Here is a 26,607-nt window from a genome sequence, read left to right as displayed (position 1 = left end):
CGCAAAAACGAATAAAAAAGATGATTCCAATACTTCTTTTTCAGAATGCCATTCTAAACAGGCAATGCATAAAACAACAAAAATGACCTCCACTCAGATGCTTTCCAGAATGTTCTGTCCTACACTGATCTTGGTGCCCTTGTGACTTCCACAGGTGGGTTAATGGCCAGCAATTCCTGGTCTATATCACTGACCTTGCCGCCCAAGTACCAGTCTTCATTATGGTGCTTACTGTCTAGCCACATAGATGTATTCTGTTTTGTGACACCCAGGCAGACACTGTGTTGGTACTCACGAATGAATCCAGTGATCATCTTGAAGCTTTCAAGTTCCATCAAAGGGGATGGGCCTTTCACACCCATTACTGGATTAGCAGGTGTTGCCAGCATAGCATGCAGAAAATGATCCCCTTTCTGTCTGTAAAGGTGGTTCTGGCGTTTCCCAGACATATGGACCACCACCAGTGTAAAGGCAGAAGTCACACCCATATTTGCCATTGAACTGTTTTGTTTTTCTCAGGAGGGGGCGGGCAACTGAATCTGAGGAGCACAGGAGTAAATTAACTTTGCTTGTATGCTCTACATTTTCAGAGTTGTTGTGGCAAAAATGTCTTGAACATCATCATGCATAAGAGACACTCTGAATCCAATTGTCTTTTAAAGAATATTTATTCTTGCAAGAATAGGCCCACACAGAAGTGACCCAAAGTACACTATGGAACAAGTGTGACAAGGAAGGGAGGGCAGAGCAGCTTTTATATCACTTCTCAAGGTTTCTGCTTACAGGCTTTCTTATCTAAAGAAGGGAAGGTTTCTCTGCTAGTGATCTAATCCTGCTGAGTTTATTCTTACAAGCTCACAAGTTATAAATTGGACGACCTCCCTTTCAATCTGTCTCCTCCTGACGTCTCAGCTGCTTCCCAGTGTTTAAAACAAAACACACACATCAGTCAGCTGGAGTTGGCAGACCACGGACAGTCCAGCAAAGGGTCATTTCAATGTCTCACTGAAAATAAATGATAATCAACACTGTAAATCAATGAAAATATTTTTTTTTCCATTACAATTCCCCCTTTTTATCATTTACTGATAATTGATTAATCAGACACTATCAAACCATAATAATAATGCACCAAGTTTAAGTCTTACATCACACTTATACTTCTCATTTCTGATTTTCATATAACTGATCGCTCTTCTTTAAACTTGTAGGAAAAAAAGATTAAAAGAAAGTAAGCTTAGGTTTGCTTTTTTTTTTTTTTGTAAGCGTTAGGCCCTTAATTTTATAGCAAGCAAGTAAAAGTTTATTATGAAGCTGGGCTAAATGAACTGGCACTGCCATTGCATTCCCAACACTATAGGTCGGACCCTCAGTCACCTCAATATAAACAAGAAATACTGTAGATTATATTTAGTAGGAAAAACAAACCATAAAAAGATAAAAAGTAGATTAAAAATCCCTCATTTTCAAACACTGTCCTTGTACGCCACCTCGTGACACGGATGACTACTGCTTTTAACCCTCTTTACACATTCTCATCATCCTTAGAAAGAAAGAATAAGAAAGTAAGAAAATAAGAAAATGAAAAACACCCCCCAATTTACCACATGTTAATGTAGCTTCCGCTACTTCCACCATCTGCCAAATTTTGTTCATCCTTGGGATAGGCTGTCATTTTCACCAATTGAACAGACATTCCAGTTTTCTCATATTCACCCATGAATAACAAATTATCAGAATAACACATACAATAAAAACTCCTATACATTCAGCCTTTTCCATTAATCCACGCCCATCTACATATTTCCTAACCATATTTTGTTAATTTTTAATCCAATTGGGCAATGGTTTTAGTAAGCTCTATTTAATACCCTATTTAATAAAATCTAACCAGAAGAGTTTTATGATTTTATCCATTCTATCCAATGTGGTTGTTAAAAATTAATTCTGACTTTTCCATTAGAGACCGACTGTCTTTTTTTCTTATGACCGTACTTCACATCATTGAATAGATTTTCTACTTTTCCTGAAAACATTTGCACCAATCAAATCATTAGATCTATATCAATACTAAGCCCTAGTTTGATTTAATCAAATAAAATCATCAAAATCATCACAAAACAGATTCTTCTGCTAAACTTAAACCATTAGTTGGTCCACATCCTCCTCCAGGTGTGTCGACCATCTCGTTCGCCCCGTGGACATTCCGTCTTCACCAATATGACACTTTGCGTGCCGTAGAGACGTTACCAGCACATCCCTTGATCCCTCACTGCCCTCCGCGTTGGCGCGTGGAGTTGCTAAGGTTGGTTGGTGTAGTCTAAGGTGAGAGGCGTGGACCCAGGTTCTGCAGATTATGGATCACTGGCGTTCTCTCTGTCCTCTCCTTCCAGATGCTTTCTGGTAGTTCTGCTAAAAACAAACAAGTTTAATTTCTAACAGACATGATGCGAGAGGAATAATTAATATTTCAGACTCTGAACTAGGCTAATCGCGTTTAAAAAAAGTGACATTGATCATGTGACTTAAAGGGCACCTGTTATGCAAAATTCACTTTTACATGGTGTTTGACGGACACTGCAGTTTTAGCGTAGACCCGCCCTGAGTGAGATAAACACAGTCCGCCAGTGTTTCGACGCCGGAGCAGCTGTACACACGAATGTCTCCTAAGCGATTGAGGTGTTTTGTTGTTGGATGTAAGAATGAACATAGCAGTCTTCATTTACTCTGGTTATTACTCGAGGATGGATCTGTACCAACTGACCGTGATCCAGCTTACAGTCTCCGGAGTGATAGGCCTAACGTTACTGATCACAACAGTAATGGAAGGGAGAGTGCGCACTTTATTAGAGTCAGAGTAATTTATTACATCAGAGTTGTTTTAAGGATATAAAGCTTACCAGTTTATTAAGCACCCCCTTAAAGGGTGTAAGGGTCAAACAGGTCAATTGAGCCCAAAGGGAATTATTTATTAATTTATAGGGAATTCGAAAGAATCACTTATTACAGCCGAGCCAATGACTCGTCCAGCGATAAATATCCAAACTAGTGAAAACACTATTTATGAGCAAGGTAACTTAGATCAGCAGTTTAAGACATTACATTCCTAAGCACATAACACAAGAACACTTCTCTTTAAAATACAAACAAGACTGGATTATTCTATTACATAGAATTAATATCTAACAAATACACACATTCATATGAGTTGCAGAAAGAAAGAAAGCAGGGCTCCAGACTGCGACCAAAAGGACCAAAATTTGAGAGTGCGCGACTGAATTTTACATCCAGTCGCACATGTGCGACCAGTAAATTTTTTACACGTTAAACGTGGAAGGGGCGCGTCAATGAGTCCAGAATGTGTGGCAGGCCAATGAGTGTGAGAAGAATAGGGAATGGCCACTGTAAGTGGCTAAAATGTGTGGAGGGGGAGGGGCCTAGATATTTCAGCCTAAAGCACAAAGTATGCCGTGACATGTTTATAAATCAAAAACCACTGCCGGTTGCTTTTAGAAGACAAATGACTGTAAATCAGAGCGCAGATGAGGCAGAGATGATGTTGAAATTTAACATGGCCTAAATCAAAGCGCAGATGAGGCAGAGATGATGTTGAAATTTAACATGGCCTAATTCGTTGCTAAGGAGGAACTACCCTTCACCAAATACAAAAGCCAGCTCGACCTTCAAAGGAAGAATGGCTTAAAACTTAACGAAACATACAACAATGATACAGGATGCACACAATTAATGGAGTAATTGCAGTAATTGCAAGGGGAAGACTTACACAAAAATCAAGGATACTCCGTATTTATCAATTATGATCAATGGGGACACCGACGTTTCAACAAAGGAATGCGAAATCATATACGCAAGGATCCTAAACGAAGGGAAACCAATGAATATTCTGATTGGCCACATCGAAGTGAAACATGCACATGCTCAAGGTATGTTTTAATTCATATTATGTTTAGACCTATTACTAACTTCTTTAGCTGTCTTTACTTTAAATATTTATAAGTTTAAATAATCACTTAAGGTACCATAATAACCCCCTCCTTGAACTGCCACCTTAACGTGGTGGAGGGGTTTGAGTACCCGAATGACCCTAGGAGCTATGTTGTCCGGGGCTATATGCCCCTGGTAGGGTCTCCCAAGGCAAACAGGTCCTAAGCGACAGGTCAGACTAAGAGTGGTTCAAAAAGCCCTTTATGAGTAATACTAAATCGAGGACCATGACGTCACCCGGTATGGCGCAGCCGGGGCCCGACCCTGGAGCCAGGCCCAGGGTTGGGGCTCGTATGCGAGCGTCTGGTGGCCAGGCTTCCCCCCACGGGGTCCGGCCGGGCTCAGCCCGAAGGAGCAACGTGGGTCTGCCTTCCCGTGGGCTCACCACCTACAGGAGGGTCCGTAAGGGGCCGGTGCATAGTGGATTGGTCTGCAGTCGAAGGCGGGGGCTTCGACAACCCGATCCCTGGACACGGAGACTAGCTCTGAGGACGTGGAACATCGCCTCTCTGGCGGGGAAGGAGCCTGAGATTGTGCTTGAGGTTCAGAGGTTCCGACTAGAGATAGTCGGGATCACCGCCACGGACAGCTTGGGCTCCGGAACCACACTCCTAGAGAGAGGATGGACTCTTTGCTACTCTGGAGTTGCCCATGGTGATAGGCTGGGGCTGGTGTGGGTTTGCTTATAGCCTCCCAGCTCAGCCACCATGTGTTGGAGTTCACGCCAGTGAACGAGAGGGTCGGGGATAGGTCTCTCACTGTCGTGTGTGCCTATGGGCCAATGGCAGTGTAGAGTACCCGGCCTTCATGGGGTCTCTGGGAGGGGTGTTGGAAAGTGCTCCAACTGGGGAATCCGTCGTTCTACTGGGGGACTTCAAAGCCCATGTGGGCAGCGACAGTGACACCTGGAGGGGCATGATTGGGAGGAATGGCCCCCCTGATCTGAACCCGAGTGGTGTTCTGTTATTGGACTTCTGTGCTAGTTACATCTTGTCCATAACGAACAGTTTGTTCAAGCATAAGGGTGTCCATCAGTGCACATGGCACCAGGACACCCTAGGCCGGAGGTCAATGTTCGACTTTGTGGTCGTTTCATCTGACCTCCGGCCATATGTCTTGGACACTCGGGTAAAGAGAGGGGCGGAGCTGTCAACTGATCACCATCTGGTGGTGAATTGGATCCGATGGCAGGGGAGGAAGCTGGACAGACTCGGCAGACCCAAACGTACTGTGAGGGTCTGTTGGGAACGTTTGGTCGAATCCCCTGTCAGAGTGATCTTCAACTTCCACCTCCAGCAGAGCTTCGACTGGATCCTGAGGGAGTCTGGAGATACTGAGTCCAAGTGGACCATGTTCTCCACCTCCATTGTCAACGCGGCCACTCTGAGCTGTGGCCGTAAGGTCTCCGGTGCCTGTCGAGGTGGCAATCCCCGAACCCGGTGGTGGACACCTGAAGTAAGGGATGCCGTAAAGCTGAAAAGGATTCCTATTGGGCCTGGCTGGCTTGCGGGACACCTGAGGCAGCTGACGGATATTGACAGGCCAAGCGGACTGCAGCCTGGGTGGTTGTGGAGGCAAAAAATCAGGCTTGGGCGGAGTTCAGTGCAGTGTTAATTTTGGCAGCCATTTTTGATTTAGTCTTAGTTTTCATCTTGAGATGAAAATACGTATTGGTCTTAGTCACATTTTAGTCATTTTGTCTTTCATAGTTTTAGTCTAGTTTTAGTTGACGAAAAGTCATTGCGTTTTTTGTCAACTTTTAGTCAAACTGCAGTTACCGACATTAATTTTGGTAGCTATTTATATGTAGTCTTTAGACAAAAAATTTCCTAATTTTTTATCTCTAGGCCAATTCAATTAAGCTTATGAGAAATGTAAATTAAGGTAACAGGCTGTATTGACATTGCACTCTTTAGCAGTAGCACTTGTGCAATTCTACATAGGCTACCCCTTTTCCTTAGTTCAGTGGTTTTTAGAGTGCCCTACCCCCTGGTACCCCCTCTCTTCCACTTAGACTGCAGTCACACTTTTTCCATTAAGGGACAATATTTTTTTTATATATATATTTTTAAATTAAACAATGTTCAATAAATATGCAATGATGGTAAAAACTTAGTGATGGTACTTTTAAAATATTAACTTAAAGCCAGTAGTAAGTCACTGTCTTTATGAGTGAGTCATGGAGTCATTCATTCAGTAAGGAAGCAAGCTGCTATTTTTATGAACGGGTCAGGAATCTCACGATTCATTCTAAGCCACAGAATCGTTCACGAATCACCGCTGTGTGCTGCAGTTCTGCTGTGGCTTTCGTTGCAAAATAGAGCAATAAGCCTATGACAATACTGTTTTAAATGTAGTAAATAATTTAATGTTACCCTTCTGTTTGTTGAACTGTTGTATAAAATCAATGTCTCATTTGAAATCGTGTGGATATTAAGGAAACATTGCATTCTTGCTCGTATAATATGATCGACATTAAAAACACTGGATATCAGCCTATATTTTGATCGCAGATTTAGTAGCACAGATAGCGCAAACGGCTCGTGGCAGAACACAGACCGACTGACACTTTAATTTAAGTAGAAAATCTCAAATGAAGATCGCTAAACTCCAGCTTACTTGTCTGTGTTGTTTTCAGATCATCCGCGCTTCTTCAGCAGTGTAGAGAGCGCGCGCGCATGGTTGCCAGATACTATTGAAAAGACCGGGTAGAAAACGTGTTCTTTTAACAGAAACTCTGTCTGGGGATTTAATTATTAAAATCTGGCAACCGTAAGCATGAACGCTTGTAAAAAACAGTCAATGTGTTGTCGTCTCCTTTATTTGACACAAACAAGTGGTTTTGGTTAAGTTTAAAAATGTTTAAACACATTTCAGTCTCGTCTTTTTTCGTCAACGATATTGCATGTGTTGATAGTCACAGTTATCGTTTAATGACGTGGGTGTCGTCTCTCATCGTCTTGTCTTAGTCAGGGGAAAAAAGGTCGTCAACGAACATTTTTCGTCATAGTTTTCGTTAACGAAATTAACACTGGTTCAGTGAGGCCATGGAAAAGGGCTACTGGTTGGCCTCAAAGAGATTCTGGCAAACCATCCGGCGCCTCAGGAGAGGGAAGCAGTGCCCTACCAGCGCTCTTTTCAGCGGAGGTGGGCAGCTGTTGACCTCAACTGGGGATGACATTGGACGGTGGAAGGAATACTTTGAGGATCTCCTCAATCCCACCGACACGTCTTCCATTGAGGAAGCAGAGGCTGAGGGCTCTGAGGTGGACTCGTCCATCACCCAAGCTGAAGTCTACTTTGGTGAAGATAAGAAACTCCTCGGTGGCAAGGCACCGGGGGTGGATGAGATCCGCCCCGAGTACCTCAAGTCTCTGGATGTTGTGGGGCTGTCTTTGCATCCTGTGAGGGGTGCACAGGGAGTATGGTCGCCGGGGCCCTTTGCTAAGTCCCTGTACGACCGGAGCAGGAGCTTGGTTCGCATTGCCGGCAGTAAGTCAGACTTGTTCCCGGTGCATGTTGGACTCTGGCAGGGCTTTGTCGCCGGTTCTGTTAAAAATTTTTATGGACAGAATGTCTAGGCACAGCCAGGGGCCAGAGGGTGTAAGGTTTGGAGACCACACGATTTCATCTCTGCTCTTTGCGGATGATGTGGTCATGCTGGCCCCATCAGACCAGGACCTTCAGCATGCACAGGGATGTTTTGCAGCCAAGTTTGAAGCAGCTGGGATCAGAATCAGCGCTTCCAAATCTGAGGCCATGGTTCTCAGTCGGAAAAGGGTGGCTTGTCCACTTCAGGTTGGTGGAGAGTTCCTGCCTCAAGTGGAGGAGTTCAAGTATCTTGGGGTCTTGTTCACAATTGAGGGAAGGATGGAACGGAAGATTGACAGATGGATCGGTGCAGCTTCTGCAGTAATGCAGTCGATGTACCAGTCTGTCGTGGTGAAGAAAGAGCTAAACCGCAAGGCAAAACTCTCGATTTACCGGTCAATCTACATTCCTACTCTCACCTATGGTCATAAGCTGTGGGTCATGACCGAAAGGACAAGATCCCGGATACAGGTGGCCGAAATGAGCTTTCTCCACAGGGTGGCTGGGCGATCCCTTAAAGATAGGGTAAGAAGCTCGGTCACTTGGGAGGAGCTCAGAGTAGAGCCGCTACTCCTCCACATCGAGAGGGGTCAGCTGAGGTGGCTCGGGCATCTTTTCCAGGTGCCTACTGGACACCTTCCCGGGAAGGTGCTCCGGGCATGTCCCACCGGGAGGAGGCCCCGGGGAAGACCTAGGACACGCTGGAGGGACTATGTCTCCCGGCTGGCCTGGGAACGCCTCGGTGTCCCCCCGGAAGAGTTGGAGGAAGTGTCTAGGGAGAGGGAAGACTGGGCATCCCTGCTTAGACTGCCCCCGCGACCCAGCCCTGGATAAGCGGAAGAAGATGGATGGATGGATGGACCACGCAGCATTGCGTCCGCGCAATGGTTAACAGAAGGGAACAGCTGGATGGATGGCATTTATGTGACCAGGTGTAAATAGAATCGCTTTGGTAAATCAGATAGCTATCCGATCTGAGAAAAAGCAAGAAGTGGCCAGGTGTAAACAGCCCCATTCAAGCACAAATGAGAACCGTTTCTAGGAGGATGGCAGGTGTGAAAAAATCGAAGGTCAAATTTGAAAATCGAATACCAACCCACCGAACGAATATTCGGGTCCAGCCCTAGAACAAAGAAAACATTATGGCATTAGGCATTAACATTAGTTAATGCCTAAAATGTAAAAGTTTACCTTATAAAAAGAATTTAGTTTAATTCGAAAATTCGTCACCGGAGTGAATGGGAAAATTATTTTTTGAAAATATTTGAAAATATACAAGTGGTTCTTTTTCATTATTTTATATAAAAAATTACTTTTTAATGGCTTGTCAACTTTCCATTCCTCCACTGTGTGATTCTAACCACCACCGGATTGTTGTCAGTGCGAAACACATTTTTGAGCACGTGAATGCTGATTCTTGTCAGCGCTGGATTCTAGACCATGCTTGAGCACTGGTCTATGACTGGAAAAATAATAGAGTCGTTGTAAAAGAAACTATGGTTAAAAAATACAACTTGATCCAACATAATTAGTCAGTTACAGGCCTAGAATACTAGAATATCAAAATTGACTGCTGGCGGAAGATCCTTTTCATTTTTAGCACCAAAACTTTGGAACAGCATTTTCCGGGAAGCAGACACAATCTGTCAGTTCAAATCTAGACTAAAAACAAAACAATGTTACTGTAATTTCCTATTATCACTGTAAAGCGGCTTTGAAACAATCTATATTGGTAAAAGTGCTATATAAATGAAGGTGACTTGACTTCGTATTAATCTATTTCATGTGATGTCAATGGGACAAAGTACAAAAATTTAAATATGCAAGTAAAAAATAATCTGAAATATGTAATTATGACTTTCTTCTTGTAATGACTTAGATCTAAAGAATAATAATAATCAGACACTTTTAAATAATGAGAAACTTTCCAAGCAGATACAAAGCAACCAACAAACTGTCCTGCCACTCATCGTGGCTGTCAGGAAACTAACTGACACAGAAGAGACATTACCACAGAAGGCCAAACCATTCTCTTTGCTGAACCATTCCAGTCCGTGTCGATCCGGTCCAGCCGGTACAGATATGGTTTCATTCTCCACCGTGGGCTGATAGCGGAGCTCTTTGTAATGTAATACAAATACGTCAGTTGTTCGCTTGGTGACGCAACGGTTTACTGATGATATGAGATGTAAATAGTGACCATGTTATGGAGGATGATCACATATTTCTTTTAATTTTATTATTAATTTGAGTTTACGCCACTCAAATCGCTTTAACTTTGCTTAGCCAGCTGCAGAGAAACTGGTAGCGGGCCGAAATTTCGGTGACGAGAACGGTTTGTAATCGTGCCGTACCAGGCTCAAGTGGAAACACAACTGGAAAAGTTGCTTACCATTCTATGAACCGTTTGGCCCGACAATAGAAAATAAGCTTTTGTTGCTCAGCACAAAACGATAAACTACTTACCGTGACCTCAGGCTGTGTTGATGTGGTTTCTCCACTGCATGGATCTTCATGTGTAGCTTCAGGTGACTTTTAAAAGAGAAACTCTTTCCGCACTGATCACAGGTGTGCGGCTTCTCTCTGCTGTGGATCCTCTCATGTGATCTCAGATGTGATGAGTGACTGAATCTCTTGTCACAGTGTGAACACTTGTAAGGTTTTTCTCCAGTGTGGATCCTCTCATGTGATCTCTGATGTGCTGACAAACTGAATCTCTTGTCACAGTGTGAACACTTGTAAGGTTTTTCTCCAGTGTGGATCCTCTCATGTGTTTTCAGAGATGACGACACACTGAATCTCTTGTCACAGTGTGAACACTTGTATGGTTTTTCTCCAGTGTGGATCCTCTCATGTGTTATCAGACCTGTTAAGTTTTTGAATCTCTTGTCACAGTGTGAACACTTGTAAGGTTTTTCTCCGGTGTGGATCCTCTCATGTGTTTTCAGAGATGATGACTCACTGAATCTCTTGTCACAGTGTGAACACTTGTAAGGTTTCTCTCCGGTGTGGATCCTCTCATGTGATCTCAGATCTGCTGACTGACTGAATCTCTTGTCACAATGTGAACACTTGTAAGGTTTTTCTCCAGTGTGGATCATCTCATGTCTTTTCAGACTTGCTGACACACTGAATCTCTTGTCACAGTGTGAACACTTGTAAGGTTTTTCTCCACTGTGGATCCTCTCATGTGTTTTCAGATTTGCTGACAGATTGAATCTCTTGTCACACTGTGAACACTTGTAAGGTTTTTCTCCACTGTGGATCCTCTCATGTCTTTTCAGATTTGCTGACACACTGAATCTCTTGTCACAGTGTGAACACTTGTAAGGTTTCTCTCCAGTGTGGATCCTCTCGTGTTGTTTTAATTCTATCGCTGTAGTAAAAGTCTTCTCACACTCAAAGCAGATGTACTCTCTCACACCAGTATGAATTTTCTCATGTCTATGTAAATTTTCCAGCAGTGAAAAACTCTTTCCACACACAGAACATGAATGGGGCTTCTCCTTTGTATGAATTCTCAGGTGTCTCTTCAGGTGTGATACAGTAAGAAATGTTCTGCAGCAGTGATGACATGTGAACGGCTTCTTTCCGGTGTGGATCCTCATGTGTTCTTTAAGATTTCTTTTGTGTATAAATCTATTCCCACACTGATGACATGTGAATGGCTTCTCTCCAGTGTGGATCCTCATGTGTGTCGTAAGCCGTTCTGAGTGGGTGAAACTCTTCCCACATTGATGGCATACATGTGGCTTCTCTCCAGTGTGAACACTCATGTGAACTTTAAGATTTTGTCTGTATGCGAAACTCTTTCCACACTGATCACACATGAACGGCTTCTCTCCAGTGTGGATTCTCAGGTGTTGATTAAGAATTGGTTTGGTTTTGAAACTCTTTCCACACTGAGTGCAGGTGAAAGATTTCTTGGCTCTTCTTTTCTTTAAAAATGTCTTTTTAGTCTTTGAGCGACTCAAAGGTTTTTCTCCAGGTTTGACATGATGTTCCTCCTCCACTTCACTCAGTTCTTCACTCTCCTCCTCCACTTCACTCAGTTCTTCACTCTCTTCCATCGGGTCTGTCATGAAAGAAAAACTCTCATTTAAAAATTTTCTAAATAATCAAAATAGTTCAAAGAGAGAAATATGGAGTGAATGGAGATTACATTTATCGCAGATGTAACAAATGCTATAAAATATTACAATAATTTATGTCTTTTTATACATTAATTATACGTCCCTGAAACTTTCCATGAATGAGGTACACTGATCTTCCAGTTATTTTTTAAAAACATTATAGGCACAAACAGGGCCATAGCGAGGGAATTCTGGGCCCCCTGACAAAACATTGATGTGGGCCCCCAACGCCTTCCAATCAAATCATATATATATATATATATATATATATATATATATATATATATATATATATATGGTAGGCATTTAAGATATGGGCATGGAGGCCCAAATCTGGTGCCATGCACTTAATATGTATTTCTTACAAAATAACAAAACAGACAAATAAATAAATGCAAATAAAGGTTATTGCTTTTACTTATTTAATATACAAAGTTGTAGTTGTAGCTAATTCAAAAGGATGCAGTCTAATGTAAAATAAACCTGCTTAAGTTTCTCACTGTCTTCATTTTTAATGAAGATCATGTGCTGCTTTATTTAATAAAGCTAATAAATGTATTCATCAATAGCAGTGAGTTGTATTCGCGTTTTCTTGACAGGAGGCTATTGTTAAAAATATCACATCAGCAAATGGCAAGTCTGTAATCCACATCTATTTTTCTGCATGTTATAAAACAGACTACACGTAATAGCGCAAAAAGACGGGGACTTTGAGCGCGTAATCGTTCGGGCGGTGCTCGCCGGTACACAGAGATGTGACAGTACCGGAGAGCGCGGATGGCGGCTCTTTACATTGACTCCCTACAGTGTACTAAGCTGTCTTGTTAAAGGGGTCATATAATGCCATTTTTTGTACAAGTTAATATGATTCTTTAGGGTCTAAATGACAAGTTTGTAATGTACTTTAATTAAAAATTCTCATTAGTATTGTAAGAAAACACTTATTCTACCTGGTCAAAAACAGCTCTGTTTTCAGCACGCCATTTAACCCTCTGGGGTTGGCAAACGCGCCTGTGCGTTTTGCTCGATTTTCTTCACATTGTAGCACAATGAACTTCAATTACTCCGTCATTTATGGTCATACAGAAAAAAGAAATATAAAAAAAGATTCTGTGATATTTCTACTTTTGTATGTGTCCACTTACAATCAAATCAAAACATTGTGCTTTTGTAAAATAAAGAAAATAAACAGGGTGTGCGTTCTGCCTCTCCGTCTCGCTGAACTTTTTTTCCTTGAGCACGTCTATAAACTGAAACAAAACTCAGCGAATACTTGTCACACATTTATGAGCCATATATCTTTATACACATTTAAGTGTGTACTTTTAAATGATCGGATTCAAACTGAAAACAAATATTCTCTGCTTAAGTAATTTGTATAAAACCAACAAGATGTCCAGTTTCTCAAGCGCTTGCTCATTATTTTTAATTTGACCACGCCCACACGCGCAAAAAGAGATTGACATGCAAATCGTCCACGCCTCATATGAACGCGCTCATTACCTCAAAAACAAAGCACCAAACTTCACCAAAGTCTCTGCTTTTCGTCGAGTTTGGAAGACACACCGTGAGCTTACATTGGATTTACCTCAGAATAAGAAGAACACGATTTGAAGACAAGAAAGATGTAAGGTAAGGAATTCTTAATTATTAGTTTATGTTATTGTTGCATAAACTTCACATTGCAGTTGAACTGTTACTGTGCTTGTGGATATCTGCTCAAATGTAGATATGTATAATATGGTAACCATAATGTATCATATTTTGGAGCGCGCTCTGCGTTTGAATGTATCATATTTTGGAGCACGCTCTGCGTTTGAATGTATCATATTTTGGAGCACGCTCTGCGTTTGAATGTTTCATATTTTGGAGCGAGCTCTGCGTTTCTGTAAGAACTGATTTTCCTGTTAAAACAAAACGCACCCTGCAATAAAGCAGTAAAATGCACCCTGGACAGAAGATAGCAAAGACAGAGCACAGGACATCGCCTGTCCAAACTGTCCTTCTTCCTTATCTCTGCAATCCTCTTCTCCCTCCTCAAGTCACTGAAAGTTCATTAAGAATGTCTATATATCACATATGGTGTATCTTGTGAATATGTTGTTTTTCCTTTTCATGTTTGGTAGCATTTGAAGTGTCTCAGTGCGATTGGTAAAATGGTCTAAATTTCATTGCAGTCATTGGTTTAATGAGAAAGACTGAGAACTTAGGAGAATCCTGTTTCTCCTCTCTGGGTGAGATCTCTTAAAGATATCTCAAGAAACCAGATGCTACCCCCCTGCGGTACATCCATTGGCCCAAACAACTCTAAACAACATTTGTATAACCCTTTGTTTCTGGTCTGATATTTAAGGCGAGGGGACAGAGCAATCTTTGGGACTCTTTACCAGGCATAATGTATGTCACTATTTTCCTGTTGGAAAGCCCTGACACATTACTGTGTGTCTCTGTCAGGAAAACATTGCTTACTTTTAGAGTCATCTTTGAGTAAATAATGTCATGTATTTTTCTGAATTGGCTTTTAATCATTTACTTCTGTAATTGGCATGATGCATTTTTACCTGACAAATAAATGTTACATCTTGATTTATTCTGAAGTTCTCTGAAATCATTAGTTTAGTAGACTATGAGGAGGCTGGTGCTACCGCAGCTCTGTGTCCAGGATAGGTCAAACTAAAGGTGCATATGAACGGAGCAGTAGGCACGTCATCTGAAGACCTTTTGATTTCTGTCTATCACTGACTTGGCAAGTTGTACGGAAGTGGCTAAATAAACTACACTTTTTGGTATGAGTGAGCAGTAGGCAACCGACTTAAGAGGTATTTGCAAACCCTGCACCCTCTGACCAAGATCAGACTGGCGAGGCTGTGTCCGTGAGATCCACGAAAACCCGGGCGTGTGACTCTGTGCGGCATCAGGTCCCTTAGTGAATTAATAACTTAAAGTATGGGATACTCAGAATAATCAAAGATCTAAATTAAGGCGAGACACTACAGGTGAATAGGGTAAAAATTTTAACTAGCAGATATCACCATGAAACTTTCACAGTTGATTACCTACATTAAGATGAGAAAAAAATGTATTACAAGTTTTACAGAAAACGTTTATTTAATGTTTAAATATAAAAAATTAGGCAATATCTAAACAAATATGCACTAATTTGCATATATTTTAAAAAACGAAATCTGAGTATTGGATAAAGCCAGGTTAAAAATTATTTTTTCAATGTGTTCACATATTAGATGGGAAAAAAATTACAGAGGGATTTATGGATATCTACTTTTGTTATCCTGTAAATCAGAAAATACTGTCAATAGCCTTAAAAAAATGATTTTCGCCATGTTTTTTGGAATAAAATGTTACAGTGAAGAAAATAAGTATTTGAACACCCTGCTATTTTGCAAGTTCTCCCACTTGTCGCTGAGAAACACGGAGTTTGATCTCCCTCCAAAGATTCTCTATTGGGTTTAGGTCTGGAGACTGGCTAGGCCACGCCAGAACCTTGATATGCTTCTTACAGAGCCACTCCTTGGTTATCCTGGCTGTGTGCTTCGGGTCATTGTCATGTTGGAAGACCCAGCCTCGACCCATCTTCAACTAACTCAGGGAAGGAGGTTGTTCCCCAAAATCTAGCAATACATGGCCCCGGTCATCCTCTCCTTAATACAGTGCAGTCGCCCTGTCCCATGTGCAGAAAAACACCCCCAAAGCATGATGCTACCACCCCCATGCTTCACAGTAGGGATGGTGTTCTTGGGATGGTACTCATCATTATACTTCCTCCAAACACGTTTAGTGGAATTATGACCAAAAAGTTCTATTTTGGTCTCATCTGACCACATGACTTTCTCCCATGACTCCTCTGGATCATCCAAATGGTCATTGGCAAACTTAAGACGGGCCTTGACATGTGCTGGTTTAAGCAGGGGAACCTTCCGTGCCATGCATGATTTCAAACCATGACGTCTTAGTGTATTACCAACAGTAACCTTGGAAACGGTGGTCCCAGCTCTTTTCAGGTCATTGACCAGCTCCTCCCGTGTAGTTCTGGGCTGATTTCTCACCTTTCTTAGGATCATTGAGACCCCACGAGGTGAGATCTTGCATGGAGCCCCAGTCCGAGGGAGATTGACAGTCATGTTTAGCTTCTTCCATTTTCTAATGATTGCTCCAACAGTGGACCTTTTTTCACCAAGCTGCTTGGCAATTTCCCCGTAGCCCTTTCCAGCGTTGTGGAGGTGTACAATTTTGTCTCTAGTGTCTTTGGACAGCTCTTTGGTCTTGGCCATGTTAGTAGTTGGATTCTTACTGATTGTATGGGGTGGACAGGTGTCTTTATGCAGCTAACGACCTCAAACAGGTGCATCTAATTTAGGATAATAAATGGAGTGGAGGTGGACATTTTAAAGGCAGACTAACAGGTCTTTGAGGGTCAGAATTCTAGCTGATAGACAAGTGTTCAAATACTTATTTGCAGCTGTATCATACAAATAAATAGTTAAAAAATCATATATTGTGATTTCTGGATTTTTTTTTTTAGATTATGTCTCTCACAGTGGACATGCACCTACGATGACAATTTCAGACCCCTCCATGATTTCCAAGTGGGAGAACTTGCAAAATAGCAGGGTGTTCAAATACTTATTTTCCTCACTGTATATAAACCGGGCTAGTAATAATATAGGGTTAGGACAAATATCCAAAAATCTCAAAATTGACCAGTAAAAAAAAAACGATGTTTTTGCCTGCCGTGTCTCGCCTTAATTCATAATCAATATTTATGAATATTTTCTAATAAGAAATACAATCTAAATTTGATTATAATTTGAAATTGGAGTCAGATTACATAGAGCTAAAGTAATACTAAAACTAAATTCCAATAAATTAAGTGAACTTCACTGGATCGCTGAAAAGACATACACGCTTTAAACCTTCGCCAGGCCGTTGGATTCCGTCGTTGGGCCAATGGATGGTCCTTACATTTCAATGTATCATATTTTGGAGCGAGCTCTGCGTTTGAATGCATCATATTTTGGAGCGCGCTGAATGTATCAAATTTTGGAGTGCGCTCTGCATTTGAATGTTTCATATTTTGGAGTGAACTCTGCGTTTGAATGTATTATATTTTGGAGCGCGCTGAATGTATCATATTTTGGAGCGTGCTCTGTGTTTGAATGTTTCATATTTTGGAGCGCGCTCTGCGTTTGAATGTTTCATATTTTGGAGTGAGCTCTGCGTTTGAATGTTTCATATTTTGGAGCACGTTCTGCGTATGAAAAGCAAAATGCACCAAACAATAGGCTTCATTTTTTTTTTATACTGTAATCAATATATTTTTCTCTAGCGTAGTTATTACTGAAATCTTTTGGAAGATTTAATTTATTGTTATTATTATTTTATGCAGCACTGCGCATAGCCTGTGCCTACAAGGCACAACAAACCTGGTGTTCATTATTGTTGGAAACATTTGTGTGTGTGTGTATTCTGTATTATTCAATTATTCTGTGTATTCAACATTCACATGAGTCTCTGTACATGAACATGGTAAAGTGAAAATCAAACACCTTGGAAATGAAAGGTATGTACAATGTTTTTAGGAATGGCACAAAGGTCTCTGTCTTTGGATCATTGTTTTCAATAATGTGCTTTTTTGTCATGTTGTGTATCTTTGGATTATGTTGTATTGTAAATAAATCCAAACAATCAAAAAAACATTCTTTTTTAAATCTCCTCATTCTTTGTGCAAGGTTGCTCAGAATGATAGGGCCTGATAGCTCCTAATAGGGCCATTAGGGGAGGGTCTTTGTCTTTCTCAGGTGTGAAAACCATACATATTAATGATGTGTTTACGCCTCCCCGCATAAAGCTTTCTTACACAAAACAAATTTCTTCTTATCAAAATTCTTACGTCTTAAAATTTTAAATCAATATATTGTCTTATCTGAATGAGCAGTCAGGATGATTTTCACATAGTTTTGGAGCAAATATTCTAGGCTATGTGATACAATTTTCAAAAGTCTTGTGAAGAAATAATCAGTATGGGTTTCATGGCCTTATTTCAGTGACAATTTTTTTTTTTTGTATTTTCACAAACCACGCATAAATGTCATTATCTCAAAACTACAAACTTTTACATACATGCTGCTGACATATTATTGTAGCAAAGTTTGTGCTGAATACAGTGTAATCAGACTTTAGCCATGAAAATGTCACAAGTAACAGAAATAAGCACAAATGCCAGAGTATGTCAGAACACCTCCAGGGCCAGAAAACACCTCAGACCCCAGAGGGTTAAGTGCATGTGTCATTAAATGATAATGAGCTTTGCTCACCCCGCCCCTCTGTTCTGTGGGGCAGGGTTCACACGTGGAGTGCTGCCTTGACAACAGTTGAGGGTATATTTTGGAGAAAGAATAGCAGCGGGAGTCTCTGAGGATACATCTGTGCAACCGTATCAATTTGAACCGGAGTCGGACCCGGAACAAGAAGTGTTACCACGTTAACTTTAACACCTGCGTACACAGTTTGTAATAACACAATAACCATAATGCGTTGTTCATTATAAACGTGGGATTATTAATTATATTGAGAACGTTGTACATAGAAAACATGCTTGACGTTGATCGTGGGGAATATTTCCCTTCAAGAACAAAACTCAGCCACTGCGTCTTCAGCGCTTGGGATTTAGGAAAATCAAAATGACTGCTGTGTTCCTTATTACACCCAAGAACAGAACACCACAATCGCTTAGATGCCATTCTGCTCCAGCGTATCAACAATGGCGGACTATGATGACAGCTCGCTCAGGGCGGGTCTGTGTTGAAACGCTGCTGTCAATTAACAATTGTGGGAGGGCGCGTTGTGACGTCACACGGTCAGACGGCTCGATTTGAGACGGGGGAAAATAAAAAAAGACCACTGGATGGATTTTTATCATTATATGATGGTTGTGTACAGGCACTGCCAACACACATTTCAGTACAATCAACTTGTAAAAGTGCAAGTACCATTATATGACCCTTTTAAAAACTTTTTTGATAGACCTATTAAGCAATTTTCCTGGCCTCCCTTTCATTTCTCCCTTCCTTTCCTTTTCATGACGTTACTGGTACCCAGATATTTTCCCTGGCATTTATAACTTTTAACTTCAACTGTTCTCAGTGCAGCCTCAACTCTGATTGGTTCTGTTCACTAGCTGGGGTGGGACTTGATTGGGTCTCTCTGCTGTTTGATCTGAAATAATTAATAGCCATTGGACTAAACTATTTTTAGGGAGGGGAGAGAGTGCAGATTTGGAAAACGTCTTAAAATAAATTGAATGTTTTTGTGGTTTTCATTGAACTATCAAGCATACAAATGTACTATAACGATTCATAAGAGTAGGGAAAAATATAGCATAACCACTTGATTTAGTGGGCCCCCTGGGCAGTGGTGGCCCCTATAATTGTCACCACCTTTCACCCCACTAGCGACGGCCCTGGGCACAAATCCCATGTTTCTGTAGTGAGAACTATTAAATATGTTTAATCAATGACACAATTATATAACATGATATGAACATTAAAATACACAATTACTGACATATTTTGAAACCAACTTTTAGATTGATATTTAATTATGTTAAAAACTACTAAAACGTTTTAATTAAGGGCCGTTCACACTAAATTTCTTCTTCCGTTGACTTTACATGCATCTGGGACAAAAGAAAGACTTTATATATTGTATATTGTAAATTTGTACATTTTGGAATGATTATTATTTGTTGTATGTTTGTAATGATACGTACAAAATGCAGGTCAAAATTCTGGTAACATTGTTACAAATTGTAAACCATATATTAAATAAATGTAAAATAAAACTTAAAATATTTAAACTTAGTTTGACCTGATGTTGACAAATATGAAACCTTCCTTTACTGACCATTTGTTAAAGCTACACTGTGTGATAATTTCCCCCATCTAGCGGTGAAATTGTATATGACTACCCAGTGAATATTAGTTTCTGTTCCTTTCAATTTCGAGGGTGTTTTAACTCCTACGGTGGCCATATTATTCCAAGATTAACATGGCTTCCAGTTCAACTTCGTCCAATTGCGCCTTTAAAACTATTGATCACCTGTGATCCTTCGCAGCACAGATTTATGTTACAAGGTAAACAATACTTTTTCACCATTGACGTGAGGAAAAGTAACGCAAGTTATACTAGAGGTCGTTCTGGCATTATGCACAACCATGCTATGGTTAGACAAGCAACTATTAAACTTTGAATTTACACAAATAGGCTGAATTACCTGTCGAGAAGAAAGCAGGTAACTTCTGCGTCCGTTTTAAAATCTTTGTTCCTCATGAGCTCTTTCCATCTGGGAAAAGTTACTCCAGTATTGACTTTGGTCTTGCTGATTTGCCTGTCGCGTTGACGTTTTAAATCTCTCTTTCGCTTCCTTGGCGACTCTGCTACATGTCCTCAAAAATAGGCGTGATCCTCCATCAGCAATCTTTCAAATCTGCCGGCAGTCGCGAGTAATCTCCCCCTCGCATTCGTCTCTGTGTCACTGAGTGTAAAGCGCGAAAGGCGAAGCTTGAATTTACAGGTATGTCCCTCTTTGGCTAATGTAGTTTCAAGATGGAGGGGCAACATGGCGACCGGCATTCGAACCCCTCACCCGTATGTACTTTCAATGGCAGATTATAAACTTACGAGAATACTTTATTACTTGAAATAAGTAAATATACATTAATGAGCACATATATTTTTGAAAGAAGTGTTTTTTGCTAAGAATCAACTAAAAAAATTACACAGTGTAGCTTTAAAAAATAAACTTTTTTTGCAGCCATTTCATAGTTGAACTGTTTATCTAAATGTGATGAAGTGCTTGAACGTTTCTAACATGAATGTCCTTCAGCATCATGAATGAATGAAGAATAAACACCAACCTCTTTGTTCTTCAGGATCTTCAGTGTGTTTCATTCTGCAGGGTTCTGGATCACTCATGTTCTCACTGTCCTCTTTAATAAACTCAGTCTTTGCAGATTTCAGCTCTTCCTGATGCTCTGATGCTCGTCTTCACTTGTAGCTGATGGGAATTTACAGCATTTATTGGAGAATTGCAGTGGGAGGAGCTTCAATGATGATGTGCTGCAGTGGGAGGAGCTTCACTGATGATGAATTACAGTGGGAGGGGCTTCATTGATGATGTGATTGCTGTGGTAGGAGTTGATCTGCCAAAATCAAAAAAATATAATATAATATACAAGTTACTGAGTTTGTTTTTATGCTCATGGACATCAGAATATACTAATGTAAATTCTTCCAAATATAAATAATGGAAAGAAAAACAGTTGAAAGCATAAACAGAAATAAACATAGGCTACTGTTAGATAGACTGTTAGCGAGTTAACCAATAAGATAGTGTATACCTTACATCATATATGAATAAGATACATTGAATAACAAGGCCATATGGTCAGTTTCTGGCTATCCTACCACATGTATATTTGTAGCCTGGAGGACTCTTATACTGTGTTCATAATAGAGAGAATAGGAGACCATTCCCCCATCTGAACATAGAGGTCCACATAATGAAGAACAGATGTTGCCAGTTCCTTCTTACAGAACAAAGAAATCACTCTTATATGCTGAGACTACCATACTAGAATTTCTTAAAGCTACTTATACTAGCCAACAAATCCCCTCAAGTCTGCTCACACCAATGAAATGAGCTTTAAGTGTCAATTTACAGGAGATCTGAAGACATCAGCATAATAAATGAGGTGAAAACAGGAACTATTGTCATGAAATAAAGAGTGTTTTCAGCAGATCTGTTAATATTGATGAGCCTCAGACTATCAACACTCATTCAACAAGCCATTCAGGATCATCAGCAGATCATCTCACTTTATTCTGAGTGTTTGCTGTTAGAATTAGGGCTGTCGCGGTGAAGGAATTTCCCTTGCAGTAATTTTGAGTGGCTCAATAGCGCGGTATGCGGTATTATCGCCATTTATTTATTTATTTAGATATATTTATATTTATTTGTTGCTATATAAATAGATTTTACCATGTGGTCAGCATGAACAAAAATGAGTAGCCTACATTTTCAGTAACCAATGTAACTTAAACTAAACAGCGTCTCGGCGCATTGAAAGGCTGTCAATCAGCGCGCATTACATTGTTACGGCAATGGACTGTCTTTGAGTGAATCATTAATCCGTTCATTCAACGACGAACACGTTCAAAAACGCTGATTCTTTAAAAGATAGTAATGAAACAAGTTGTTAAGCTCCACTTTTCAAGGCTGAGCTGACCAGCAATGCGTCACATGGGTAACGCTGAAGCTGACGCTTAAAGGTAGGGTAGGTCAGAATTGTCTAAAAAAACTTTTATTCAAATTTGTTTAAACTGTCTTTATATACCAATACATAATTAAAATGCAAGTACTCTGAAATAGAGAGTATAAAAAATTTAGTGACTCTAGTGTATTTAATCTTCAATAAACACAGCTCATTAATTCCATTCACTCCCACCTAAAAACGGGTGCGCGACTGCGCGCACGTGGGCAGAGCCAGTAATAGCAGCGGTAGTCATGGCGACGGAGAGTGACAGTCGCGCAAGCCAATCACTTGTTTCGTCCCGGTAGGAATTAATGAGCTGTGTTTTTTGAAGATTAAATACACTATAGTCTAGGGGTGGGCGGTACACCGGTGTCATAGTCATCACCGGTGTGACATTGCGCCACGACATGGATTTTCTAATACCGTCAATACCGTAATAAATCAATTATGTTCCTTGAACGGCTGCATTTACATTAGGGCTGTAGTCAACCAAAGAAATGCTTAGTCGACCAAAGTCCTGTCCTGCACAACGATTAGTCGACTAAAAAAAATAAAAATAAAAAATAAAAATAAAAAAAAGACGCGATGTTTTGCATTTTGATTGAACATTTATTAAACAATTGTCAGAGCATTTATAAAACAACAACGAAAAAACGTTTTTGTTTTATTGACACCTGGGATCCCCCGCGAAACGGTTCTCATTCGCGCTTGAATAAGGCCGGCGACACACTGGCTGCTGGCGTGAGAGTCTCAGCTGCGTTGGGTGTCTGTTTTTATTTCGGCTCCCATGTTAAAAGGTTGGAGTTTGCACACTGCCTGCGTGAGACACGCGTCTCAGGCGCGGCTCGAGCCACGCGGAAAACGCGTGCATGCTAGAAATAGAACCGACGCCTGAGTGTTCCTGCAACAAGAGTGTTCTCTGGCTAGAGCGCAGAACAGCGGAGTTTGTATGAACCGAAGTGCATGCCTGAGCTTGTATTGCTGCTGTTGCTTTGACATTGTGGAAAATAGAATAAACAAAATGTATTAGACTTTTTACCCGTTATTATCAATCTAAATTAATCTCGTTTTTAATTTAGGCAAACTTAATTTCGTTTTTTCTTTATTTAAATTTCGTTTTTCTTTATTTAAATTTTGTTTTTTCTTTATTTAAATTTCGTTTTTCTTTATTTAAATTCCGTTTTTCTTTATTTAAATTTCATTTTTTCTGTATTTAAATTTCGTTTTTTTCTTTATTTAAATTTCGTTTTTCTTTATTTAAATTTCGTTTTTTCTTTATTTAAATTTAGTTTTTCTTTAGGCCTATTTAAATTTCGTTTTTCTTTATTTAAATTTCGTTTTTCTTTATTTAAATTTCATTTTTTCTGTATTTAAATTTCGTTTTTTTCTTTATTTAAATTTCGTTTTTCTTTATTTAAATTTCGTTTTTCTTTATTTAAATCTACCCTTTACTGTGTCAGTAATTTGTTAGTCAGAAAAATATTAGACTACCTTAAAAGTATTGCTTAATTAACAGACTGTGTGCGTTTTATATCACTAGTGCAGTGTCCGTTCTCGGAGAATATAGCCGCCCTGCTCGCGTGAGGTGCGCCGCTTCCCGCTCGCGCTGTTCTGTAGTTTACTATTAATTCTGAACGTGTCGCGTCTCGCGTGTCTGTCTATATTGCACCAAATGCGACACTGCACTCCCTTGTGAAGTCGATTGGATGAACGGTTCTCGAAATAATCAAAATGCAAACGGACAGACAGACACATAGAGATTACTACCTATATTCCTTACTGAGCACGAAGCAGCAGTGCAGCCAGCCACAGGTGCGGTTCCCGAGTGTTCTACGTGGTGCGCTAAACTGTGGCGCTGTTACAAAATAGCCTAAATTAAAGCATTTAAAGTTGTGGATAAAACATAGGCTAATTATATTTAGAATACAGTAATATATAACTGCTTATAAAGGAATAAATATCAAGGAGTAAATCAATGAAAATTTCTTTATTGGTGAAAAAAAAAAGTTATACCGTGATATTATACCGTCACCGTTCAAAAGATGAAAAATACCGTGATATTAATTTTAGGTCATATCGCCCACCCCTACTATAGTCACTAAATTTTTTTACTCTCTTTTTCAAAGTACTTACATTTTAATTATGTATTGGTATATAAAGACAGTTTAAGCCAATTTGAAAAAAAGTTCTTTAGACAATTCTTACCTACCCAACCTTTAAATGGCATTGATTCAATGCGTGACTCGCTGCTTTTTGATTCCCGCGGCTTCCTCGCGCTGTGGAATGCTGACCAGCGCTGTCGCTGATGCCATTCATGGTAAATCCCCTTAAACGTTAAGAGGATGACACAACAAATATTTCGCTTTCCTTGGACACTTTTCACGCACATGACTTGACTTGACCTCAAAGACAGACGCAGGTAATCGCACGCGCTCAGTCAATCTCTCTCATTCACTGTCTGTTAAGTCTTAAGTGCAAATCAATGAAGCCTCAGTACAAGTCACCATGATAAAAACAGTCTTGTTATCATTAACTTATTTAACATTCAATACACATGCACAAAGTTCAAAACAAGAAGGGTATAGCCTTATGAAAAAAGAAAACATGCGAATATTGCGGTTGCTACGGTTACTTTCATTCCTCTGCGGTTGGCTTCTCAGTAGCGCAGTTTTACAATTTTGATGTTATCGCGACATCCCTAGTTAGAATATGGAGCTTATAATATGACAAAATGATTTGAATTTGAATTGTGTAAATTTGAATTATTTGCAAGTGTAATCTAACACAATTGAATTTTAGGTGGTAGTCTAAATAGTTCTGAATTTGATTTTTTTTAAACGAATATTGAAATTTAACAAATTGAAATGTTTTTATGGCTGAATTTTATAGACATGTATTTTCAAACAGCTAGTTTTTTTTGTTCTGAATTCTTATACTGGAAATATTCAGTTTAAAAAAATACAGATTCAAGTTTTCAAGATGAAGAAATTCGGAAATTCAAATTCAGTTTTCTAAAATTCAATCTCAAAAATTCAAACTCAAAAATTCAGATCTTACAGAAAGTAGGTCACAGGTCATCCACAGGGAAGAGTAAAGGATCTCAGATAAGTCGAACAGAGCATTTTGGCTGCACTGCAGTAGTTTTCTGCCGCAAACGCGGTGGTGGTTCAAGAGAATCCGTGTATCTTTAGTTCAGTCGTTTTTTTATTTAATATTAAGAGTAGAAAAATGAGAAAACAGCTTGAGTATTAGATTTCTAATATTCTAGTAATAATAGTCCGCTGCAGCAGTAGCACGGATCTTACAAAACTTAACGCGTGTATTGTAGGCTACATTTAATTTTCTCATCAAACAACTAGACTAACGAATGGCTCGGTACAACAGAAGAGCCTAGAAAGGGCTTTTTCTCTGTGTAGACCAGCAGTTGGTCTGAATTTGCTATAACCTATAGCCTATTTTCCGGACTGTATAGGCTAAGTCACGTTTTATCATGAAACAGGCGCATCGCGCTCTCACACAACATAGTATCAGTTCTGGCGTTGCTTCATATCGCAGACTGCTCATTATCAAAATGAAACAGTCAACCAAACATATAAAAAGTTATTCTGCCTAATTTAATTGGTCTGTTGTACAATATAAAGGGCAAGCTGTGCCGCACACAGTCCTACTTGTTATTCCAAACATTTCCCTTGCTGTGAAGATGCTGATTTAGCCTATACGTGTATTTTGGGACTTGACTTAAGTATGACACCTTCTTTATATTATTTTGTCATATTATAAGCAAATTCAAATCATTTTGTCATATTATAAGCTCCATATTAGAAACACATGAAAACGGCAACAGCAACACCTGGGATCGATTCCCCTCACAAATCTCAAACTTTAACTTGACATTCAGTAACAGTTCTCACTCCAAACATCGAGACAATCACACAAACGAACTCAAAATCGCTCAGGTCTGAATGAGCTCAACATATTCTCCTCATGCTCGCTGCTGCTGCACTAAATGTTTATTTCAGAAGGAAGACGCCAGAAAAGACGCACAAGTATCGCTGCGATCGATGAAAACAATACAGAAATGAGCCTGTCGCTTAATCAAACTGTATAAAGTGTGTATGATTGTTGTGTAAATATGAGAAATACCGTGAACTGCTCTCCTCTCCTCAGAAGACTCGACACTGAAACTCTCAATGACTGAAGAGAGACGGCGCGAGCGAGCGTTGACGTCATCGGAATCCAAAGCCCTCGCGTACGGGACACCCCCGCATCCAATCAGGGCCACGCAGATTCAGCTTTACTAGTAGCCTTCCATTATTATTATTTTAGAACTGAAGTGACTCCAGTTACTAAAGGTGAAAGGAACTTTTTCAAGTGAAGCACAAAATAGTCAGAATAAGCAGAGGAGGATCACAGGTCTCCATCCAGTCTGAAAAGTGTTTTGGCCTGTAAAGTCCGGTTCAGTTTATTCTGTAGCGTCCTAAGACAAATAGTAAAGGCATGTTGGTAGATTAGCACCTGTAGAATTTTCTTTTGTTGAAACCCCAGAT

At 40.0% G+C, this 26,607-nt stretch overlaps 1 protein-coding gene across 2 annotated transcripts; it reads right to left on the bottom strand.

The window, feature by feature from the left end:
- Positions 1 to 297: 297 nt before the first annotated feature.
- LOC311094660 (uncharacterized protein) lies at positions 298 to 26,275 on the bottom strand. Of its 2 annotated transcripts, none has more exons than XM_084132767.1 (4): positions 26,204 to 26,275; positions 20,663 to 20,947; positions 10,063 to 11,671; positions 298 to 2,412 (listed from the first exon to the last, which is right to left on the bottom strand). In XM_084132767.1, the coding sequence occupies exons 2-4, from the start codon at positions 20,718 to 20,720 to the stop codon at positions 2,355 to 2,357; spliced, it is 1,725 nt and encodes a 574-aa protein (XP_083988893.1). In that variant the 5' UTR covers positions 20,721 to 20,947; positions 26,204 to 26,275; the 3' UTR covers positions 298 to 2,354. The 2 variants fall into 2 exon arrangements, with proteins under 2 accessions (XP_083988893.1, XP_083988894.1); XM_084132768.1 differs by having other exon boundaries at positions 298 to 2,409; positions 26,204 to 26,260.
- Between the last annotated feature and the right edge of the window lie 332 nt (positions 26,276 to 26,607).

This window comes from Abramis brama (assembly GCF_963993115.1).
Source record: "Abramis brama genome assembly, chromosome: 1".
Lineage (NCBI taxonomy): Eukaryota > Metazoa > Chordata > Actinopteri > Cypriniformes > Leuciscidae > Abramis > Abramis brama.
This window is presented reverse-complemented; position numbering and strand designations above follow the sequence as displayed.